The sequence below is a fragment of the Pezoporus flaviventris genome, unplaced genomic scaffold (assembly GCF_033815535.1).
Source record: "Pezoporus flaviventris isolate CSIRO_AGI_PZ_B2104156 unplaced genomic scaffold, CSIRO_AGI_Pfla_v1 ptg000066l, whole genome shotgun sequence".
NCBI classification, from domain to species: Eukaryota; Metazoa; Chordata; class Aves; order Psittaciformes; family Psittacidae; genus Pezoporus; species Pezoporus flaviventris.
Genome location: NW_026892614.1, coordinates 1,475,428 through 1,500,761, shown reverse-complemented (window position 1 = coordinate 1,500,761; position 25,334 = coordinate 1,475,428). Strand labels below are relative to the sequence as shown.

The 25,334-nt window shown below is 36.4% G+C and overlaps 1 protein-coding gene across 11 annotated transcripts in view; it reads right to left on the bottom strand.

Moving 5' to 3' along the window:
- KIF6 (kinesin family member 6) overlaps positions 1-25,334 on the bottom strand; it is a 149,455-nt gene that overhangs the window by 16,523 nt on the left and 107,598 nt on the right. For 6 of the 11 annotated variants that reach the window (XR_009746522.1, XR_009746521.1, XR_009746520.1 and 3 more), the window contains exons 16-19: positions 17,447-17,497; positions 6,003-6,087; positions 4,881-5,016; positions 3,201-3,289 (exon numbers count right to left, since the gene is read on the bottom strand). Coding sequence is in view for 6 of the 11 variants with exons in the window: in XM_061470899.1 (XP_061326883.1) it covers positions 3,201-3,289; positions 4,881-5,016; positions 6,003-6,087; positions 17,447-17,497 (361 nt within the window). In the remaining 5 variants the exon portion in view is untranslated. Of the gene's footprint in view, positions 1-1,182; positions 1,317-3,200; positions 3,290-4,880; positions 5,017-5,916; positions 6,088-17,446; positions 17,498-25,334 lie in introns of those variants that run through there. The other 5 variants (XR_009746523.1, XM_061470902.1, XR_009746524.1 and 2 more) reach the window with 5 other exon arrangements.

The following is a 25,334-nucleotide window of genomic DNA, read 5'->3' as shown; positions in this document are numbered from 1 at the left end:
ACTTTCATATGAAAGATATACAAAACGATAAATATAGTCTGGAAACCTGAATCTACTCAACAGGTTAATGAGCATGATCAGCTATGTTAAGTATATCAGATTTGGTAATGTAATTAACCTGTTCAAGAAATTACTTTTCTTATGCAGAAATGTTTTTTCTCATGCCAAACCCACTGATAACCCTTACGTCATCCTTTTCCCCACTTCAGCTCTGTGGTCACTGAAATCAACGTTTTGCTTCTTACTCTTGTGGGAGTATGATCAAGCCAATGGTTTTCAGAACTTACTGACTAAGGCAGAAACGCTCACTGTTCAACTCCTTTATTAACACAGACACACTTCAACACTTAAAAAAATTAGTCATTTATTTTTTCAATTGAAAAAGGGGCATGTTTAGCTACAAATTAAGTGATTTTTATATGTGTGTATCCTTCTTAAGCCTTCAGAGGATTACCAGCTTCCCTTCTCTGTTATTTTAGTTATAAATTGATTGAATATAAAATACAATTTGAGATTACCACATTCTCTTCCCAAGGCTTAATTTTCTCTGGTAACCTGACTACAGTGTGTCAAACAGTAACAATTCACATGAATTGTGCACTAGAAGGTGATCAAAACATTTTGTTCAAACACATACATAAATCTCAAGAAAGATTATGGAATATACTTGTATCTTTTATATGCTGAGATAGATAATTTATTACTTCTAATCCTGAAGACTGTATTTATATCCATTCACACTCAGGAGTTTGTCTAAATGGTTCTGCTGCATATTTACACTGTCAACAGCAGTCTTATATTTCTGACATACAGCCCACTAACTTTTAGATCTTATATCTATTGAACATATCTGTGAACTGAATTCCACCTTGGAAAAAGGTTTTATTTATGCCACATTATATCAAATATAATTTACGTCAGTTTCTGGTTTTGTGACCAGTTATTCTGCTGGGTGAAGGTAGCAATACCATTTCAGAGAAAAGGGTTGTTGATTTTTAAGTGACATGGAAACAGAGAGCCGTTTGTGTCTCAGGACTATGGAATCAAGATGGGCAACTTCAGCCTACAATCACGGGAACTGGTAAGTGAAGTTCCTGTGTCAACTGGGTTCAAGGAAATGCTTCAGAAATAAATATTCTACTGTCTTATACTCTTAACACCTGTGAAATTGGAAACTCTTACTTTAAAATGTTATTGCCTCAAGTAGGGGGAAAAGTAAATTTTCATGCACAGTGGGATGTTAAGCCTGCAGCTCCATCCTCACAAAAAGCAGAAATAATGTTTCTACTACCATATCCATCACACTGGAAATGTACCTGTGTAAAATATGTTTAAACAAGCAACAGAAAAAAAATCAACGTTCTGGAACAATACAGAGGAAAAAGTAGTCAACTTCAAAAGATCATTGCAAGAATATTGATACAGGTGGAAAAACAAAACTATTTTCATCCTAACTTCCTCTACAATCTAAGTTCAAGAAGATGAATATCCTGGGTCTGGGATATGAATGCAAACGTCACCCAGAAAGTGATTTTTCACAGAGACCATGTGGGACAGCACGGAACCCTGAATTAAGCTTGGCAGCTGAAAGCAACCAGGCATCCTCCCCAGTTACATTCAAAATGCTAGACACACTTTTCCGAGACCTGTCCTCCAATAATAAACACAAACAATAAAGGTGTTTGAAAGAAAAGTTTAAAATAAAATTATAAAGAAACCAGTTATGCAATTTTGCTTCTGAGCTATGGTGGGAAAAGGAGAAATCACCACTCCTGGAGGCTGGTCTCCCTTGGACTGGAAATGCCTTGTCATTGTAATGTGTTCTTTCTAATTCCAGCTTAGACTGCAAAAAATATCACATTCCTAAGCAATACCTACACACACCTACTGGAAAGTGTTGTTCTCAAGAACAATGGGGCAGAGAGGTTGTGCAAGATGTCCTTAGTTCAGTCCAGTACAAAGTTAGTGACAGTCATGGATTGTTTGAGCTAATTTCGCTGATTTTGTGATAAGCTAGACCGAACCCATATTCTATTCCATCAGCTTTTCTGTGGGAGAAGTAACTTTCAGCCTAAAATCAGAAGTTAACAGCTCAAATTAGACCTAAAACCTGCCAGCCATTTTCACAATAAATAGTGCTTAAGTCTTGAGAGAACACAGAATAAGAATTTTCATCCATTTCAGACATCTGAAAATGCCATAGGCAACTTCAGAGGAATGTGTCTTTTATTTTCTGCAATGCTTATGAAGCATTTACTACTATAGGTACAAGAAAGATTTGCAATAAAAATTAGAATGAATTTTACAGTTTTAAGAAAATGTAATATTCAGTATTTAATGGCATGTAGGATATGTTTGCTGCAAAGCAGGAAGTATCATTCATGCAGTGTACTGTTATGAAATCCTAGATAAAGCCACTCTTCAGAGAAAGACTAACTGTATAATGAAAAGGAGGGAGAGAGAAAAGAAAAAGAGAGCAAGTGAGAGGGGGAAAGGGAGACCAGAGCAGGAAAGGAGACAAAACACCTCCATTTATTGTCAATGAATATGGAAACCTCCACATTCAGGTATGTGTTTTCTTGCACTCTATTTTGCTTGAAGGCTATGAAAGATCTGTTACTGCAAATTTAAATTAGAGGGTTTGAAATCAGAAATGGCTGATGATTAAACAACCAAGATTATTACATTTTCCTACCCTGCAGGATGCACTAGTGATTTAAAATATCAAATGCCATTGTAGAGTCACATGCTGCATACAGAATTGTGGAATTGCAAACGTCATTGTGGAATCATAGGCTGCATAAATATAGCACCAGGACATTTTTTACAGCAAACCTATTTAGGCTATATATTAAATAATTTTTTAAACTTTTTGTTTGAAGCCTCCTAAATACATTCCAAAGGAGATATAGTCTCCTCATATAGCAAAATTGAGTGATAACAGGTTTGCCTTTCACAGTGACAGGCTTCAAGGTTCCCAAGACCAACAAGTCTAAAGAACTGAATTACAATAAGCTACCTTCAATAGGGTTATAAAATAACTGAATGATAAAAATTTATTTTATACATAGTCATTTCTCTTGTAACTGGAAAGGTGGCATGTGAATGTGATATTTGCAAAAATCATTTGGTGAACTGCACTTCCATTAAGACTTCATTTTCTTACAAGTAAGTAAAGAAGAGAAAAATGACCATTTTACCTTTTTGTTGACAGATACTGTGAGGATTTGATGAACTGGGGATGAACAGTTGTGGTATTTGGTGAGCTAACCATCTCTGGCTTTTCCTGCTGGGTTTAGATTGAAAAACAAAATTATGTAGGACAGGATTCTTTTTAGAGTGCTTAATATTGGTCTACAGGTCTCAGCAGTAACAAGGTATTCAATGACTCATTCAGAAAACACAGAGCCTGAATCACACGGTATTTTCTTCACTTGAGCAAACACTTCTGAACAAAGAGAAAAGTGTTTCAAATATTTTTAAGCTCAAGTTACAAGTTTCTAATATGTAACAGCATGTGTTCACCGAGTTGAGTTTCTTAGGGTGCTCAGATGTATAGATAGGTTAAGATCCAAGAAATCAATGCCAATTATTTTTTCCAGTTTTCTAACATTTTACTGATGAATCATGAGAGGCTGAATCCTGGACCTCTCCTGTTAAAGGACAGAGAAAAATGTGCTCCAGTAGATTCAAGAATATTACTTGCAGTGCATTGAAAAGCCTAAATATTTAGATAGGAGGGTGACTAAAACATTATCCTCTTTGCCACTGATACAGTTAGGGATTTTAGTCAGAAATGTCTTTGCAATGGTAACTTGAAGTGAAGCTGGTTAGGTGTCACTTTATGGATAACTAAGATCCTCATGTTAACTTCAGTGTTTACTATAGGCTGTTTTCATAAAAATTCAGTCTAAATTTATGATCATAAGTATTAAACAAAATACCAGCTAAACACTGCTTTGTTTACAACAAGTTTTCCCCAAGGAGTAAATCTTCTCTTCCGGTTAATAATAACTGATAGGGGATGAAGTGCACTCAGCACTCTTTTTCATTCGGATGATGTGCATTTCATGGAAGTGCCTTGCTGTGAGATGTCATGTCATGACTTGGAAGACATTAAAAAGGTGTTAGATAGGGAGTATAACAAAGCTATGTTGTTTCAGTTGATCCAGATCTTCTTGTACTGTCTCCTCTGTGAAACTGTGTGGCTTTCAGACTGACTGTGTTATGAACCTCTAATAGACTATTCACAATTCCATTTCTTCAGTTAGTTTTTACACAAGTCATTTAATCAGAGCACTCTGTTGCTGATGGGCTCTTAAACAAGAAATGATGGCAGTGGTGGGCCTCAGCTAGAAAGTGTTGGACACATGTTCTGTGCTGAGAGCTGCTGACCCTTCGGAAGCTTAGGAAAGCTGAAAGGTTACTGGAATCTTTGCAAAAAAAGGAAGCTAAACCCCAGTTATGCTTGCTTGGATTTGTCCAAACTATAGCTATGGCTGGCATCTTCTAATACACACATCATACACCTGATGAAATCATAGTTTTGATAGCAGTAAAAAGAACTAATTTTTCCAATGTCCTCTGTTTGTTTTATGTTCCTTCAGAGTTTTTGGCATTTGGGGACCATTCTTGGGTTTTAATCAAGTTGTTTGGGGGAATGTCAAAACAGAAAATTACCAGAAAGCAAGGGTTTTGCTTTGTTTCTGTTAGCTTCATACAAGCATAGTTCACATTAGTTTTGTCTGATTTACATTGTCACAAGCACAGGTGAATCTTATCCTTAATACTTCTTTCTATCTAGTAAATTAATTTTTTAAGAAATTATTGAAGGTGCTACATTTACATTAAAATGGAAAAAATATGAAGTGATTTCATACCTGTAGTTTTCTTGCCTCTTCAGACCACCAGACTTGAAAGTCTTTTTGCAGCTTCATGTTTGCTTTTCCCATAAGAAGCTGCAGGTGCTCAATCTCTACTTTCAGCCCTTTCAAACGATTGAACATTGTTCTATAACTAATATGAGAAGATGAAAGTGTATTACAGGTCTTTCAACACATATCTGAACAAAACTTTAGCCTACCTACAATGGTTGCAGATTTAAACTACATAATATAATCAGAGATGCAGGGGACACAGACAGAGTGGGGATAGGAAGAAACATCTCATATTTTATTAGAACTTCACTGGACAATAAGTATAAGAAAGGTATGCCACAAAGCATATGTATTCATAAGATAAATTAGTGAAATTCAAATGGGATCAATACTGATTAACAATTAAAATACAGATCAAATATGTCAATTATTTATTTTGTTTTCTCAGCAAGTTACCATTAATAAATAACTGGTTGCCAAAGCCTGGATTCAGATAGGAGCTGAGAGTGATTCCCCTTTCAGATGGAAGCTTCATTAAAGAGGCTTCTTGATTACCATATAGCTGCAGGTTTACCAGTGGTGTGAAATAGCCAGAAGTTTCCTCACAGATTGTACATAACATGAACACTTGCAAATTACTTAGAACTGATATCCTTGCATCTATTTTATTTTATCCTCCTGGCTACAATGACATTAGAGCAAGGATTTGTTAAGCAATATATATGCTGCTTATTATTTACACTTAGTCAATCCTGCATAGCCTAAAGGTTTTCCTTAGGTCAAGAAAGGCAGGACATTTCTGAATCCACCAAAAAGGTTTACAATGAATTTGGATTTAAACAAGAAGTTTCTAACACTAATCCTCAGGGAGGACATGAAGCTATTTTTATTTATTTTTAGCCAATAGGCCAAGTATAAATTTTCCCTACTCATGTACTTTGGCATCTTACAGAGAACCAACAGCATATAAACAAATTTAAAAACTATTAGTGAGCCACAAACTGACATTTTTAAATGTCAGAGAAAACCCTGAGGGCACCTGTGTGTGCAGAACTGTAACTGGAACATACTCTCAGTATAATTTATCTTCCACAGGATGGCAGAAGTTTGAGGCAGAAGTAATACCTTTTTTTTTCTTCTTCAATTTGCATTCGAAGTTTCTCTTCTACTGGATCAAGCATATTTAGCTCTTCTGAAGGACTTGAAACAGCTATAGGAGAAATGATCAGATGTAAGCAATGATCATATGATGTGAAAAGAAGTGACTTTAAATTAGAATAAGAACAATTTTTTAAAAGGTACACAGTGAAATGGGGGGGTCATTAACTGTTTCTCTGCTCTGAAAATCTTTCTTCAAATTCCTTATTCAGGCTTTAGGTATAAAAGACATTCAATTATTAGTGATTTGAGTTGCTTGTATTTTTTTTTTTTCTTTCTTTCTACTAAGGACTGAAATATTCATTTCAGTTACAAATAAAAGTGAGTTTCCCAATCCATTTTAAAAGTTCATCTTAGGCATAAAACCTTCCCAAGTGCATTCAACCAGACAGTTTTGGCTACAAAGACAAGACCAGAACAGCAAAGTTGTTGTGAAAAGAACATACAACAGTATCTGTGCTGGGGCCTGGATATAGAGTAGCAGGAAGAAGAGTGAAAGACAAATCCTGAAGGAGAAATCAACTTTGTAAGAAAGAAATTCAGACAATTAGTATAAATAATGAAAATAACCTGAAACTATGCGTGAAATATTTCAAGGTAAAGGAGGACTGATGAAATACCTAAAGACTAGCCTAAGTTAAGAAAGCAGTTTAGTATTTTCCTGTCCTGTATATAGAGCTAGTTAGCATGCAATACACAATATGCTTATTCTGAGAGATGGCCAAACAGTCTTTCCATCATGGATTATATGTTCAATGGTGAAAGGAAATGTAAATGTACCTACTAGTATTACAACAGTTTCTGTTTCTAGGATGAATGAGAACAGTTTAAGGTTCCCAAAAAAACATGTTTAAGCTTTTTAACTGAAGAAAAATGAAGGAAACAAAAGATATGCTGTACAATACATGCAAGTTTCCACCCTGATTATTATTTCTGCCAAGAAATAAATTCTATGTCAACCTGTCATGAGGCCTGAGGAGTGCACCTTCTCTTAAAGGAAAGGAATTCTGTTTGGAACAAGAGGGCAGTAATGACTCTTCTCCATCTGTCAGTGCGTCAGCTGAAACCGTTAATCTTTTATTGTAGCACCCTGTAGCTTAATACAGATGAAGCTGAAAAGCATTTTATTTCATTTAGAGTACTTAGGTTAAGCATGTTAATACAGGCATCCAACACACAATTCTCATGTTTTTATCTAAAGCCAGCTAGACTTGGTTTGAGCTGTCTTCAGCAGTGGTTAAGGGGACTCTTCCGAGCACACAGAAGTGCATTTGACCTATTTGCACAATCTGTTAGTGTGTCTGGGTTCAAAGGCTAGCAGCTCTAGTTCCTTATAATGAGGGGAAATAATACAAAGTTGAAGACAGTAACATCTTAAAATGTTAATGCTGTTTCTGAGGTGAGGATTTCCCTACATGGAAACATCACCAAATTCTTCAAGTCATTAGAGAGCGATGCAAGGCCGTAATATTGCAGCTTCCTTCCTTGATCTATTTGGACACCTAGCAATGCAAAAATATTTTTGCACTAGCTCTGAAAGCACAGCCAAACTTAGGCAGAATTTTGTCACTTAGATACAAAAGCACTAAGAAAAATATTTTTCTGCTAGTGATTACACAATCTACAAGGGATTATTTGGTTGTAAGTTACTTTCACAAATAACAACAAACCCTTTTATATGAGGCAGGTACCTCTATCACACAAAGGCCCCATCATTCTCAACCCTAAATACAGCTATGCACATTATCTCCAGCAATATGCTGGTGGTAAAGCAAGAAACACAACTGTGGGCAAAGTGAGAAGCAAAGTTTTGTATATGTATGGAATGGAAAGAGGTGAGTACACCACAAACTGATGAGGCCCCGGCAGCAAAACCAGCATTGGACATTTCATCAAGTAAATGGCTAAAACTTAAACTATCACTGTGTTCCGGTCACAGAAGCAGAAGAGATCTGATCAAAGTGTCAGGTGTAGTCTACTGGTAAGTAAAGTCCAGGACATGCCCAAGTAGGCATGTCCTGGAGCAAAGTTCTCTGGTGGCTTTTCCCATGCTGTTGCAGTCTCCATTTCAGCTTCTTGTCATGCCTGCTCATGCAACGGCATGCTTGTGAGCTGAATTGCATGCTGCTCTGAAGACCAAACTTTTTTAAATCTGTCTACTGTAACACACGCCTCTTTCCTGATGTTCTGAGCAAGAGATTTATGGTCTGATGGAGTGCATTTGAAAGCATTTGTTTGCTGCTGCTTCTGCCTTCTCCTCTTTTCCTGCTACTTCTTTACTCCCCTCTCCCTTTTACATTTCCTGAACCCCTGCAGTGGCCTCTTTTTGTTCTGGATTCTTGCTGCTGCTGCCTCACACCCCTCTCCCCTCAGCAGCCCAGATAATTTCAGCTACAGCTGAAGCTAGGAAGCTAAGGCAGAGGTTATTGGCTCATTGTATCTCATTTTAGCACTCTTCAATACACAGGCTCAGTTATTTTAAAATGACATGAGAGGAATAGAGTGAATAGACGGTAAAACATAGAAAGCATAATATTTACCCCAAAATTAAAGACAGATACCCAAGAAAGTATACTTCCTTTTTGCTACAGGTTTTTATTCCTCCAAAAGAGTTTATTCTTTTGTTGTATATATTTGCTTCCCCATGCCAAAACAGAAAATATTTAAACATCAAATCACTTTATCTATGTATTAACTGCATATATATATGTAAACTATGAAAAATTGAAAATTCACAAGACCAACTTATACCCATACACAATTGAAAATCTGCAATGCATTAAGAAGTGCAGAGGTGCTACTGCTGAAATATTAACTATCAGATATAATTTCTGCAACTGTGTGGAAGAACACAAAGTGATATCTGTTTTGTTCACTCAGGGCTGACTTTTAATTCTTTGATTGAGAGTGTGTTTTATGAAATTTGATTCTTCAGTGTAGCTGTATGCTTTTAGTGCATCAACTGAGATGAAATGGCTGAATGGCTATTCAGCTGATGTGCAATATCACATGCACTTTTAGTGCCCCAATGACTTCTCCTCGGAAACAAATGCAATTGGTGCAAATTGAACCTGGATAATGCAGACTCAGGTTTCAGACGTGCAGGGGAGGTATGACATGCATGTTTAGTAAAACACTGCATCTGTGTATACTAGGGGTTTCTGTTGGCATAATTCCCTCAAATCTATACAACAGAGTTAATTTAGCAGAAATCAGCAATGTACTCATAAGGAACATTAGTTCCTTTACATTAGTGGAACTGCACATACAGCTGAATGGCAAACTATGTTGTGAAATCTTTTGCCAAAGAATGGACTTTGTCAATGCTACATTGGATCAGGAAATAGCAACTTTTATATTTATCTTCAGGCTAACTTGTTTTGTTACATCTTCAGATACAACCAATTTGGTGAGGTGAGGCACAGGATACAATTAATACCATCTGCCTGTTTAGAGAGGAAGGTGAGATCCGCTTGAGTTGACAGTTCATATCATAAAGGTTCGTGGTTTTCTTTTTCATAAAGAAGACTGTAAGAGGCATTCTAAGATATAATGATATTATCCTAATGAAAGGGCCAATTTTGGAGCACAGGAAGTAGTAAATTTCATAACACACTCCAAGTCACCAAGTCACACAGTACCAGAAAGAAACAATAGCACCTGTTAATGGGATCACTGTTTCAGAGTCATATGGCAAGCATGGCTGAAAAATACCACTTCTAGCATGAGATACCAAGTGTTATCACTGTAGTTTACTGCAGGCTGGCAAAAACTGTAAATTCTGTGGCAGATTTTTGCCTGCAGTCAGAAAACTTTGCGAGAAACCGTCTCTGACCCTGAACTTTATACTCTCTGGGGCGCTCATATATTTTTCAACCTGAGTGTATCCTAGAAGTGAAACTCCTTGGGATTTATTGCGTTGTTCCTCAAATAACATTGTGCCCTGCCCTCCAGCTGTACTTTTGCAGTGAAAGATTTTAACTTCTTCACTGGATAGGCTTGTGTTTATCTGCTTAAATGTATAGTCACTTGAAGTAACCAAATATAGAATTGAGCTCAGTAGCCAGTTAATATTTTTGCTGTTTTATTTATCAGTCTTGCAGCTTTTGGGCTTTAGTGTTTTCAAATTGGAACATACGCTGCCATTTGGGTTTTTTAAAAGGAATACCTGTCCATCCTTATTCAGGATCAGCTTACAAGTCATTTTCCCTTCTTTCTCATTCCTCCTCTGGGCAATGTCAACATATGTTTGTCACCAGGCACCACATATGTTCTTTATACAGAAACAAAGATGGGTCTGCACAGTGAAATTCAGTAGAAGATGAAAATGCCTGAAAGAATTTACATTGTGTGGTTTAGAGCAATTTACCCCTAACCCCAATGTAACAGACTTTTGAAAATTTCAGCCAGTTGGTCGTGAGCATACATTGAGAGAAACTATCCTATTTTCAGCACTTTGCAAGTTAGTGCATGTGCGGGTGATTGAGGGCATGTGTATTTTGTTGATTTTAATTTTCATTTTAATCACTGGATTTAGTAAAAGGGTCCATCAATATATTGCTTTTCTTTGTATCACTGCATTGTTTATTGATTTACAGGCTTAATAATGACTCAAGCTAACTGACTTCCAATGGAGTCCTGGAATGTGGAGCTATTTTTTTCCAGCCTATATATGCTGTTTTAGCTAAATACAGACTCACACTTCAATTCCCTCTAAGTTTCTTCTTTGAAACTAGTCATCTATATATTTACTTCTGAAAATACATGGCATATAAAACTGAAGGTGTTGCCTTCATGTTAGCTGCCCTCAAGCCATGAAAGTTTCTGAAGCCATTGTGGCTAAAAGTTCTGGGTTTCCAGATATACAAGTACAATACACTGAGGGGGAAGAAATTAAAAAAAGAAGCAGCTTCAAGTTTAATACGTTCTGAACATGCCAGTTGATCTAATGGAATGGTAACATAGCTGGGTCTTACTTAGGAAACCCCTACTAACTCAGAATCTTGCATCCACTTAATAAATATATTTTACCATTTGATTGCATGAGAATATTGTTGCATCATTTATCTTGTTCTTAATATTAGACAAAATCATACCTAGCAAAGTTACATGAAAACTGAAACAGACTAGGTTGTCCAGACATGCCATAGAAAACTCCATGGCCAGAGATCCTGCAAATATCTCTGATGACCTCTTTCAACATCTAACTATCCTTATAGCATCTTTTTTCTGTTATCTGAATTTTAGTAGACAAAACTATAGAGTTGAGAACTTCAACATCTCCAGATTCTGTCTTGCTTACTTGTTCATCACCAGAAGGAATCTTTAAATAATAATGCAATTCATTGAACTTTCCAGTATTTCAGAAGAAATACTTAAATACTTATTGCAAGAAAGTTTACAGAAACTTCAAGCTGTTCCAACTGTGAAATGCTGAAGTCAGTGTCAATAAAACTGGGAACTGGATAGCTTGTTACAAGTTCACGACTCCTAACAAAAATGTCATTTGATACAAAGATGTCTTTGCTCTTTTTTATGTCTGATAAGCTGAAATTGAGTAGGTCACATGGGAAGCTGAATGAGAGCACGCATGTGATCTCAAATTTTCTGTGACAGTCCAGGAGAACATATTTGCAGAGATTTCCAGTAAAGATGCTGTATGCTCTTTCTGGAAGACACAATGAAAAGAAAAAGTCATGGCCATGTCTAGAATTTAGCATTGTGCCTAGTAAAACCTTCTAAAAAGAGTGACAGAAAAAACACAGCAATCAATGAAACTACAAAACACCCTAGAAAAACTGAAGAAAACTTGTGGAAAGGTCTGTATGGGTTTAAGACCTGAAGGGACAGGTGTAAAAAGTGTTTTATTATTAGAACATACACTTACAATTTCAAAATTAATTCTTACTTAATACTGGGGAAACCCCAAAACATATTACCTATGAAGAAAGGGAATCATCACTGATTTGCTAGCTGCTGCTTTGAATCTGTGGTTCTTTTTCCAGACTGTGATCATCTTTGCAGATGAACTTGGTACATACAAAAGTGTAAAAGCTGTTTAAGTGCTCAGAGTTTCAGCCATACACTGTGCTGACATGGAGAGCAAAACAGCATGTGCAACCAAGGGAGTAACTTCAGAGTTACCACAGGCTGAAGTCTATGCTTTATTTTTTTTCTCCAAGACAAATCTCGAATAACTACAATGGCTTAAATAAACTGAAGTAACAAGAAGGTATAAAGTTCCTCTATCCTACTTAAAATATCCTATGTAACTACTTATACTTGTTTTCAAAATTAACTGTCCATCAGCATTCCAACCATTTGCTTAAAAACTGATTTGGTAAGTATTTCTAAAAGCGGTTCATATGTTACAATAATTGCACAAAACAAATTCAAATGTATCTTTATATTTGTCAGAGTGACTCTCCTATCTAAAAAAGACAAAAAGGCACTGGTGTCTGAATTTGCAACCAGTTTCGCTATTGATATCTTTGCCTTAGCAATACTGAAAAATTATCATCCTTTTTAAAATACACAATCATACCAGCTTTCTGTCTGTCTCAAAATTCTGAAAGTAAACTTTAACGCAAAATATTTCTGGGGTGGGTTTTTTTTTTTGTGTGTTTTTTTTTTGTTGTTATTGTTGTTTGTTTGTTTTGTTTTTCTTGTTTTTTTTTCCTTTGAAATAGAAAGACTCAAGAAATAAAACATATTATGGCAAAGAGTGGCCTTGATACCGCTAGAGGTCACCCTATCAATAAAATCAGTGCTTTGCATGCAGAAAAACACTGCTGTTGCTTGACATTTCATGCACAAATATATAGAGGAACATAACACATAGAAACACTGGGTATATCAAAATGATGAGTTTCTAAGAGAAATCTTTCCTTTATTCTGAAGTCATTGCAGACTGACTACACTGCTTTTTTTTTCTTTTTTTTCCTTTTTTATTTGGCTAGATGTAACGTATTTTACAGGCTGGAAATACATGAACCCACCATAGCTTTAGGGGAAGCATCTTTGGATGCCTAGCAGCACTGGTGACATATTGCTTTATCTCTTGTGAAAAATGTAAAAAACTTACAATTCTGGACTTCAAATCAATTATTTCTCTAAAGTGCTTTATTTAGCCCATACATGAGATAAAATTTCTCAGCACCAGGAACAATGGTCTTAAAACTGGCCTTCTATTATTCTTCATGGATTGTGTTGGGTTTATGTGGTAAAACACAGACTGCCACTTTCCTCAGCTTCTGTCATTTTGTGGTTGAAAACATTTGCATTTCTTCAATTCATGGTGTTGGTAGAGATCAAGACACTCCCGCTTCACAGTTCATGTGAAGTTAAATGTCATCTCAGTTACAAGATGTAAAGCAGTGAAAGAAACTGTGCCCATTTTATTTAAATATGGAATTATTCAAATAAGAGATTTACTCTGATGGAAAGCAGCAGTGTGGAAGTTACAAAACCTTGGAAAATACTGTATTTTTTTTTTTTAATGAAACATTGATAAAACTGGGCATTAATGCTGAAATCCAAATCAAGGATGCAATTTTCTTACGAAGACCCATATTTGCTATCTTTACCCATGTTAGATTGGATTTTTTTTTCCTTTTCGAATAGCCCTTCAGAGACGATGCATTTGGACAGAAAGAGATTAATTTGGTCCCAACAAACCTCTCCAAAAGCAGAGAGGTTTTGCCATCTCTTGATGTTTTCAGGACAATCTCAAAAGAACTGATAGGTGCCACTAGCCTAGAATTCAAAACTTCTGTAAAAAGAGAAGGGAGGCTCACAGAGAACAAGGTGAATAAGAAAAATATTTGAAATGGAAAGCTGCAAAACTGCATTTCAACTAAGCCTATGAAGTAACTGCAATTACCTATAACGAGGTCATGCTGTGCTGAAGATGCTGCACCACTGGCTGCACCACTATTGTCAATTTAGAAAACACATTTCAGACTGCACATAATAAGTGACCTTCTGTGCATGAAGCTTTGTCAGGATGTGTTTGAAGCTGACTGAACAGCCTGAGGGACTTGCAGACTGACTAAACATTTCTGCTGATATGGACAGGTCAGACAGGAGTATGTTCAAGAGTACTCCCTAACTTCCAGAGCTGACCCAACAGAGGCTTCTGCTCAAGACAAAGACATAGTTGAATAGGCAATACTGTGCAAGTATCAGTACAATTGTGTCTCTTACAGAAAGCTATTGTACAAAACATACTTTTGCTAGCTGCATCCCCATAGAAGCATCTTCCCATTACAATATGTCATAGGATTTTAATGTCATAAGGCAGGTCCAAATTAGGATTAAGTCTTCCCCCTGTCCTGGTGAATAATGTTGCATTAGCCTGACTGACTGTAATCATACTCTATCAATGCCAAACTGCAGTAAGACGATGAAGAATCAGGTCCTGTATTTTACAGAAATGCTTGTTTAAAACATATTACAGTAATGCTTGATTAGAATCATATGAACCATGTCTCTTTTTTCTATTTGAAACCCCAGGGAAAGCTTTTCTTTCCACTATTTTATTCCATCTTTTCCATCCAGAGGTATGATGGCAACCTAATGTTTTTGCTCTGTTGGTACTCAACAGTGGTCTTACAATTAATGAAGATTAAAGTCACTGAGAGTTAATCCTTGACATTTTACACCAAGTATTCAATGTTTGTGTACTGAAACACATGGAGTACCACCTTGCTCCAATGAAACCTCCCATCTATTTGTGTCCTTTGCTAACTCCCAGCATATGGTGTTTTAAAAGAGACAGCTAAGCACAGTGGGCTAAACAGTGGAGCTTTCCTTCAATAAGAAATCCACATCTTAAGCACAGCCAGAAGATGAACAGGTCTACACTGTTTAAAATCGAACTAGAATAACTGCTTAAAGAGTTTAAACCATAAAAACCTTTAAGTTAAAAAAAAAAGAAAAAAAGAAAAAAAAGAAAAAAGGCACCTGGAAGATGTTAACTTGGTTTCTAATTGAAACAATGGTATGTTTTATTTCATGCTGGGATTTCAACAGACTCTTAATTAGGCTGGTTTCATTTAAAAATATCTTGCTGACATTCTGGTCATCAAGAAGATACTGGGAGACTTGACACCTGTTACTCCTTGGAAGAACATTCATCAAAAAAGGCAGGCAGGCAAATAATACTCCCCAACTCTTAGAATAAATATTAAGTTAAAATATCCAGAGAATTTAAAAGAATAACGAAAGGGGGAAAAAAGTCTGGAAAATACTTTGTGAGGTCCAGACTTAGTGATGATAAGTAGATAGCAATGCTCAAAACAAAAGGCAAAAACACATGGCTTGCCAGCTATGTTGTGGAATACTAACAGAATATTTACAAAAAGATGCTTACATATTTTATGAAAAGCAGCTTAAACAGTTATTGAAAATGGCATTTGCAACATTTTTTCTATGTAGTAAGAAATCAGTATACAAGACCTTGTTATCATGCAGAATGAAACATACAATCAGAATACATCACTTCATTTTTTGAAACACTGAATAGGAATTTTCATAAATAGCGTTGCTATGATTTGTCTTGATGGAACTTCTTGAAGTGGCATAAAATTGGTAAATGGTATTAAAACCTGGAGTGAATTAAAGACAGAATTCCATTTTGTACTGAAGATATCACTTTAGATTTAACTTGAGATAATTAGACTAGACTAGACTAGACTAGAACAGAACTGTCAGACATGACCTATAACAAACATCTAATTTAGGGACTGTAGTGATAGGACAAGGGGTAATGGGTTCAAACTTAAAACAAGGGAAGTTTAGATTGGATATAAGGAAGAAGTTCTTTACTGTAAGGGTGGTGAGGGACTGGAACGGGTTGCCCAGGGAAGTTGTGAATGCTCCATCCCTGGCAGTGTTCAAGGCCAGGTTGGACAGAGCCTTGGGTGACATGGTTTAGTGTGAGGTGTCCCTGCCCATGGCAGGGGGTTTGGAACTAGATGATCTTAAGGTCCTTTCCAACCCTAACTATTCTGATTCTATGATTCTATGATCTAGTCCAATTGCCTGATCACTTCAGGGCTGCATAAAAGTTAAAGTATGTTCTTAAGGACATTGTCAAAATGCTTCTTAAATATTGTCAGGCTTGTGGCACCAACCGCTTCTTGAGGAAGCCTGTTCCAGTGTTTGACCACCTTCTTGGTAAAGAAATGTTTCCTAATATCTAGTCTGAACCTTTCCCAATAGAGCTTTAAACCATTCCTGGGTCCTGTCACTGGATACAGGAAGATCAGCACCTCCTTCACTTCCCCTTCTCATACTGATAAAACTAACCAGTGTTTGACTCCTGGGCTTTATTGACATAGACAGTATTAATTTTAAATGCTGATTTTAAAATAAAATAAGAACATCATCAACAGAGCTTGAGATGCATGTCTAAATTAGAAAGAGAAATGGGAAACTATTTTTTACTACTCTGCTGTAACTTATTTTCCTGACTTTAGGGAGATAAGAAAGCCCTCAAATTTTCTTTCTCTCATTAAGAGACAAATATTGTTCATGTACTACATATACATAGAAATAAAACCATCAACTGCAATCTGGTCTGAGTTAACTCCATTTTTTATGTGAAGAAGGTCTGTGAAGGCATATTTTGGGATTCTTTTACGGATTTAAAGTCAGGGGGGCTTAAACTGTTATTGCCCAAGTAGTTTTCTGTCACATTTTAGATGAAATTTACTGTCCCAAAAGTGGAATTCTCATATGAACACTCCTAGGCTGTTTGAGTACAAAGTCAGTGGAGTCAGCTTAAAGCATCTTAAACCAAATTTGGATGACTTTACACTTATGTGAACAACTTACATAGACACTTTTAGCTCCACAGCTGAGTCAACAGAAACTGCAAGAAATAACTTCTGAACTCCTATAACTAGATGCAAAAGAAATGACCTGTATATGACTTCAGTCTTTTTTGGAATGAGAAAAATTAAAAAGGATGTTAGACAGATTGTGGCAACATGGATAGAAGTTCAGTCTCAGGACAAATCAAGGTCTATTAATTGGAATTCAAATTAGAGTCATCAGAAAGTGAAAAAAACCCACAACAAAACAACCAAAAACCTAAAAATTAGGTGAGCTTAGATGTCTCTGTTCTTGTTTTGGTCACAGTGTAAGGAAGGCAAGACAATACCAAATCCCCAAAACTATAAGACATTTGCATTTTTCTTCATACCACACACACCATAAGATACCTTTTGAGCCAGATTTCTGGCAAAGTTCACAGAGTCCACATTCTTTATGGAATGGACTGTTGTATAAATATTGTGGCAAAAACTATCATAGAAAAACAACCTGCTCCACAAGCAGATTCAGCCCTGGGAGAAAGCTTGTTGCCCCCACTGTAACCTACTGCATATGAAAGGTTTTACTCTTACCTAGAGCTGCCTTCTGAATGTGCCTCTGGGTTATCTTTCCTTTCAGATTGTCTATAAACGACACAAAGTGCAGACAGTTAGAATTCAAAATCAGTGAAGGCATTGCTTATTTCCCACTATTTGAAAACCCCTGCACTGCTGGCCAATGTAAGCGTATTTTTGTGATCCACAGGACAAGCAGTTTTCTGAGTTCTTTCCTTCTTGTTGTTGCAAATAAGCAAGTAGGCACAATTTGGCTCTACATATCCTAAGATTTAAATTTATCCAGTAAAAAAAACTGAAAATGAAGCTATTTATTGTCAAGCACTTTTACAGGATAATGATCTCCTGCTGCCAGATACAAAAGAAGTCGAAGTGATGCTAGAAGACGCACAGAATTCCAAGTATCTATTCAAACAGACTTATAGGCACTAGCAGTGGAAATCAGACATTAGGTGACTTAGTCCACCTCTTTGCCAGGGAAGAACTGGTTCCCTGCAGTCCATTTCCTCCTGTTTGTACAGTTCAGTTTTAAATAATGCATGTGATAGAGCTGCAAGTTCTACTACTTAACACAACCTCCTGTCTAGATGTCACTGGTCTTCAATGGAATTTTTTTCTTTAATTTCATTATCTCCTAACTATTATTCCTAGTTAGGCTCCCATGCCCCATATAATTCATCTTTACCCTCCTTTTATTAATTTCCTCCTTGATCTATGACACTGTCCCAGTTCACCAATTATTTCAAACTGTAATTAGATTACCACATGGGAAGCCATTATTCATAGATATTAATGGAACCAATAAAGGAAAAACATAACCCTACATACTATCTGTGCTTTGCAAATTTTATAAAGCAACTCAATTGATGTCAATACTCAGCAAAATTGGATTAAGTACACCAGGTTTTTCCTCAAAACGCTTTTGCTATTCTGGATACTTAGATCCCTGTATTCTATTGTACTATATCATACAGGGTGATGTTATTAACTCAATATTGAGCCATGAGACAGTTATGAAACAATTTGAAGTAATCTTGCGATTCATCTCAATGGATTACTATTGATTAAGGTGCCTCAGAAAACCATGTATTTATCTTCATGTAAAGGCTCAGAAACTCCCTTTCTTAAGCACTATGAGCTGCAAAAGGCAAAAGTTCTAGTACTGAGAACATCCTGTTCATCAAGATCCAACAGAAATTAAAGGTGACATCCAAGTTCTCAATCATATCAATAAATGGTTTTAGTAGCATTATTTCTCTTTCTTTAACCATACTAGAAACAGATTATCAGCAATCTAAACGGTCTGCATTTCAAGTGGCAATGAGGTCAACAAAAAAAGAGCAAGCTAAACAAGTCAGTGAAAGTAAGATCGAACAGGTAGATCATAGCTTGCAATCAATACTAATATGTGGGACTAGTCTTTAAATGATTACAGCCAAGAGGCCTGACTTTCAGTTACCTTGAATTTACTTTCAGCACAGCTAGGACAGAGAGCACAAAGGCTGCAGAAGCCTTACTTTTATTGCTAGCTTTGTTAGGCCAGCCAACAGTGTGGAACTGTCCCAGATGCTCCTCTCCTGCCTCATTCTAGCTTTCTTACAGTTCTGCTCTGTCCATGATATGGACCATGATGATGTAAGAAATCTTGCCTTTCTTATATTTGGCAGCTTTATGAAAGAATGAGAAGTTGGAAACAGACCACTGTAATCAGAAAGGAACCAAAGAAAACCTCCTTCGGCTAGAAAAATAAAAATCCAGTCCTACCATTTTTATACCAAAAAAGTTTTGTTTTTCTTCCATGAATAGAAACAGAAAGGTGACATTCATCCAATTCACACAGTCCAAACTGCCTTTTCTGGGCAGCAAAAACTGAACTTCATTTCACACAAAACTTCCTGGAGGAGAAACTGTAATTGTATTATGGGAAAAGTAGTCTAAATAGGAATTCTGGTTCAGAGGACAATGGTATCATCAGGCACCTGACTAATTCCATACCAAGACTTAGACAGATACAATTTAATATTTCAATTTCTTTTAATCCAATTTGAAATTTGACAGTTTATTTATTTTTTCTTCAGGAAAAAAATGTTTTTGTGTAGAAACTCTAATTTTTGACAAAACTTTAACATTTTTAGTACATGTTTTTGATTAAAGTAATCTTGTTCTGTTTTTATTACAAATACTTGTGGGAGAGAATGAATGTTTCTGACCTGCTCTACTTCAGCTTCTGAGAACTCCATCACCCCAATGCAAGGCTTGAAGTTCACAAGTGACAGAAGCAGGGGATGATGCCAGTACTGTTGCCTTCACAGACCTTCCCATATAAACAAATGGAAGACTTCAGTCTTTAGTACTTCCCTTCATAAACACAAATATTTACCCAAAGGAATATGAAGAATCACATTCTCATCAAAAAAACCCATGCCTTCCGATTCCAACAGTGCAAAGTTGTGGACAAGGTAATACTTAAATGTGGTTTGCAAAAATTGAATTTAAGACTTGGAGAACAACTCTCAACATATGGCTAATTATGTTTTCTGAAGTTTCACCAAATAAGGAGCTAAAAATAGGTCTGCAGCTGATAGCAAATAATTTTTTTCCAGTGGAGTCATTCTTCATTTGAAGATAACAGTCCCGGTAAAATGCTGAATGCTGCAACTCCACATGTTTTGGCAAAAAAAGTAGTTTTGGGGAATTTAAGAATTCACTCAGCATGCAGCCAGCTGTCATTAAAACTGTGATAAATCTGTTGGTTTTGGCCTGGGTCTCTGAACACATGTACCATCCAGAGGTATGGAAAAGAGATGAACTGGTAACACAGAACTTCAGCTTTGTGACAGGAGACAAAAGCAAGGAGGAAAATGGAGGAGACAAAAGCAAGGAGGGAAATGGAGAAGACAAAATGGAATAGAGAAGTCTAATTAAGACTGATGTAAAGCAGAGGAAAGCATACATAAGCTGCCTAAATATGACAAAATCCATAACTTTAATAGCACAGCTGTCCTTCAGCTGCATGTCTTTGCGTTCTTTCAGTTTTTCAAGGAGCTGAGTTTATTACAGATAATGAATACTTTGACGATACTGCACATGCTTCAGAGCAATACAAAAATGAGTATGCTACAATAAAAAAAAATATTTTAAAAAGGATTTTTAGTTTTTTGAGTCTACATTAAAGGTTTTAAGGCTTCTCTGATGTTTTATCAGACCTTCCATATAATACTATTATAAGGACGAAATACTGGACAAGCAAAAAGTACACATACGACCTTAACTCCCTCCCTTTGAGAATATTTGTTGCTACTGTTGTGGATAGACCTTTAACTTCATGCAGGGTCTCTTCTGACTTAATAATTGACAGGCTGGAGCTATTATTTGTCAATGACCTCTCATCTCATCATTTTTTGATACTTTTCTATTATTTTACATTTTCCACGCCTGTGTTTAGCTTAAGAAGTCCTTCCTTCCAGGAGATCCTGAAAGCTTCACACCTCAACTAGGACACTGTATCTGAGTCAGATGAGGAGTCCTGCAGAATGAGCACAAATTAAAGCTGTATACTTGGCAAATAATCACTGAGGTAGGCTTTTAGAGACAAAGAGGAGGGTAACCACATAATTTCCTTGAGTCTTGTAGAGATATATCTTTAACTAAGCTTGAGGTCAGAGTTGTAACAGCTTACAAAGGATTTCTGAATGTAGGAGACATTGAACCCAAATGGAGATATTTGAATGGAGAAATTTCTCAAATGGAGTATACTCAGAGGTAGTTATTGAAAATCTTACTAGATGTGTTAGAGACTATTGAAAATCTGGCGCTGAAATTATATGAGAACAAAACCTGTGACAAAGAGTATCTGACAAGAAAAGTCATGGAATAAAAAAATAACATTCTCTTTTAACTCAAAACCCTGCAGCACTAAGAGCAGTCAAACTGTTCAGCCTTTCTCTACACAGAGAGTTATTTTGGGCAAATTCTGACTCCTCTTTGCAACCTTCATTCTTCTTCACTGGCAAAATCATTTCAGTCAGCTCTATCAGGACAATATCCAGAGGCAAAGTAATCTGCTCTAGTAATACGGCTCAATGCTGCTTCCCGGAAAGGAAGACAGGTTCAGAATCAGAAGCACAATCATGACTTCCACACCAAATCCACAGCTGCAAACCGCAGCTTAAACTCAACACAAGAACAAACAAGCACATTTTTCCCAACATGCTCTCATTCTTTGAAGTCCAAATATCACAGATATTACATATGTTTTACTACGATGTAGATTACTGCACATTTTGAGTTTACTATTTAAAGCATCTGTCAGGGGTATGTTCCCTTCCTTGATATAGTCAGATGAGACAATAACAGGTTTTTATTGACATATTTAATATCTTTAAACAGGAACAAATTTACAGACAGGTGTCTCATCAGCAAGCTTATGAGACAGCACTCTGCCACTTATTGGTATAGGATGATTGTATTTTACTTCACTGATTATTCTTTGAGCTACTTGACATAGTCCTCTAAACTCTGCCCCCATTTCTATACATTTATTTCTAACCTCCATATTAAGTCTCCTCGCCATATCCCACATCTTCTTGTTAGTTCTGGACAGATTATATTATACTTTTTTTCTCACAAAATGGTGACTTACACTTTCTTATGATGGGCATTCCTGTAACTGGTCATTGTTTGGCCTGCATTTCCACAGCACCCTTTATCCCATGTTTTTTTTCTAATAGCCTTTTATACATTCTTGCTGTTACAGAAGAAAATGCTTTGATAGGGCTACAGGGCAAAATTGTAGAGAAAATTTATTTCTCTGGTGACAGCATTCTGGACCTCTGCATCAGCCTCATTGGCTGCATAGGCCTTAATTGTTGAGGTGTTCCCCCAGATCCCATTTATCCAAATGAGGGAAATGCTAGCATATACCACAGCTCCCATTCACTCAAAGGCACAGGACTACTTTCTCTAGAAAGTATAGTATGGGAAGGGGCTAGTGCAAATAAATTCCTAACAGTCCACATGGTTATCCTAGCTATTCCAGTACTGCCTAACAGCACTAAGGGCTCTGGACTGCAGTTCAACACCTCCTTGAAACTGGAACTCAGAACCTGGATGCTTTCTGAATTTAGAAACAAATCCACAGGCCTTAACTCTATTGTCCCAAGGTTGATTGTCACTACTCAGCTGTTTTCTGGTAAGTTGGACTTAATGGTACCCAGGCTGTTTTAGCCAAGCATGGATGTTTAGTAGGAAGCACACTCCAAGAGAATTCAGCAGAAGTACACAGTATTTCTGGATTCTCAGTGGGTAGGAGATAGGCAGCTCAGTCAGTAAAATAGTCCTTCTGTATGCACTAGAAAAGGCAGTTTGAAGGCAGTTTGTTGTATTTCAGGAATTAAAGCAAATAAGGCTGTTTTGGTGTGGTTTTTTTTTGGTTTTGGTTGCGTTTTTTTTGTTCTCCCTAGACAGCTTTCCTAAATTTAGGTGCTTAAATTTCAGTTAAGCTATATCTTAGATGCCAGAGTACTACTTAAGGTATTGTTCAAAGTTAACAAATGTTCTCTGTATCTATCTTCTTTTCATATGCTGGAAAAAAGACAGAAATGATGCACATCTGGAAACTGTTGTTTTGTTGTTCATCACATCTGTTTGTTCATGAATTAAATATTAAGTTGACCCAAAAAGCATGGCTGAAAAGCAATGCCAGAGGGATAAGGAATCATAATCTGTGAATTTAGTGCTCTTGATGCTCATATGACTAAATGCAGCTTATCTATTGTTTCTGAGAAATTAATGTGAAGAGGAAGAATAAGGAAAATGAAGTCAAATCAACAGCTTTGTATGCAGGTTCTATTTTTTTACTTTTAACGTCCGAATTTAAGAAGCTTAAAAAAATAAATATATAGAGTCTTAAAGCACAAATAGGCAAAGTCAAAGACAAGTTTTCTGGTAATAATACATTGGTCTCAGTTAATATTTTAAACAGAGAGTGAACATATCCATGTATAAGGTGGACATGGTTCTGTTCTGTTCTAATATTGCCTTCACAGCTTTGGTAGAAGTTTTGCAATTTCTATGAAACAATTTGATGATGTTTCATTTTGTGATACTTTTTATGGACAGGACTGCCCAAGAGAAAATTAAGCATAGAATTCCAGGCCTCACTATATCTTTCAGGTCCACATCTTAGAATTTTGCTTTTATGCAAGAAATTGTCTCAGAATGGAGCTCATATTGCTATGTGAATTCGGGACAGATGTGACACACTTCGACTGATGCTAAGACTCTGTCAGATATGACACAGTATTAAAAATCAAACAAATAAAATCACGGTGCTGTATCTGCTTACATATGTTACCATGTTTTGAGGGCATGTCAAGTTTTCAGGATGACAGAAACAAGGTCAGAGTGAGAATGGATGTATAACTTATTTTTTTAGTGCTCATTTACTTGTAGCATGTAAGCCTTTAAGAAATGGCTTTTTAAGTGTTAGACACATGTTAGCATCCGAGAAAAATCTGAAATAGCTACCTGTAAAGATACAATATATATTTACTGTTGTGGGTAAGCCTAAGTCTTTTTCTTGAATTCTGATTCTAAATAAAATGGCATAATCATGTCATGTTCCCTCAGCCTTAACTAAAGTGCATGAGAACATCTTCAAAATACAGCTATTCTCTGTTGATTGCACTCCTTTTGCAATATTCACTACCAGCTGTGGTGACATCACTTGTTTTACATGATTCAGGAATTAGTTTGATTAGAAATAAGTAGCTATTATATTTTAGTACATGTAAGCATGTCTGCCTATACCACAACTCTGCATGAATGCTGTACAGATGTGTAAATGAACTGCAGGATCCTATGGAAAAAAATTCTATTTCTGTGCTCATGAAGGGGTTTTGTTCTTTAACAGTTCTAATCTGAATAAGCTAAGGTCTACTTCTCTAGAGCTTGAAGGTTTGATTCTTCACTCATAAAATCTTCTACCATCCAGTACTAAAGACAAACATGATAAAGGAAAGCATCTTATACAAAAGACTGTAGGATTTTAAAAAAGCCCTATAATGTAGCATTAACTATTACCTAGCATCTTTTCTTTAGAAGAACAAATTGAATAGACTGACTTAAAAACTCATTAGTCTAATAAAACAGCAAAATGCAGCATATAAATCCAGCAATGACTACCTTTTTTCACTCTGTAGACAGCCTACAAGCAGAAAATCTGTTACTGTGAGGTACTCTTCCAAGCTTATAGTCATGGCAGTTCATACCTTGATTTAATCCAATAAGCCTGGTCCATTTGCTTTTGTTACCTAGTGAAAACCTTAAGTAAAAAGTGTTTACTCAGTTTCTTCCTAAGCATAACTAGTTCCCCTGAAAATACTTCTTTTTCTGAAGAACAGAACATTGTTTGCAACAATTAGAAAATAAAAATGTTTCTTGCACATGTAGATTCCAACACAGATCCAAAGAAAACATTAACATCTTAGGCCTGGAGTGACTGTTCCACTAATAAGGTTCCTCTGTTTAAAGAATAGCACATCAGGGGAGCATAACTGAGTTGGTCAAATTAATTCATTCAGTTTGGTATTTTCTGAATAAGTCATTTGAAAAATGGTGTTTTCTCATTCTAATGACCCATTCAGCCTATGCACGGTCACCCAGCAGCATTGCCTATTGTTTGAAAGCAAATACAAACATATGCAAGCTACTCTGAAACAATGGACAATATTTAGCATTGGCATAAACATATGCATTGCTCCCAGAAGCCAAAAGACTTGTACCTTCCAAAATAAGTTTCCTGAGTGCTGCTGCAAAGATGATTTTGTATTACCGAAGATGGTATCCTCTTCTTATAGGGAGGAGTAGAAAAAGGAGAAAGGCTGCCAGAAAGCAGGGCTTTCTC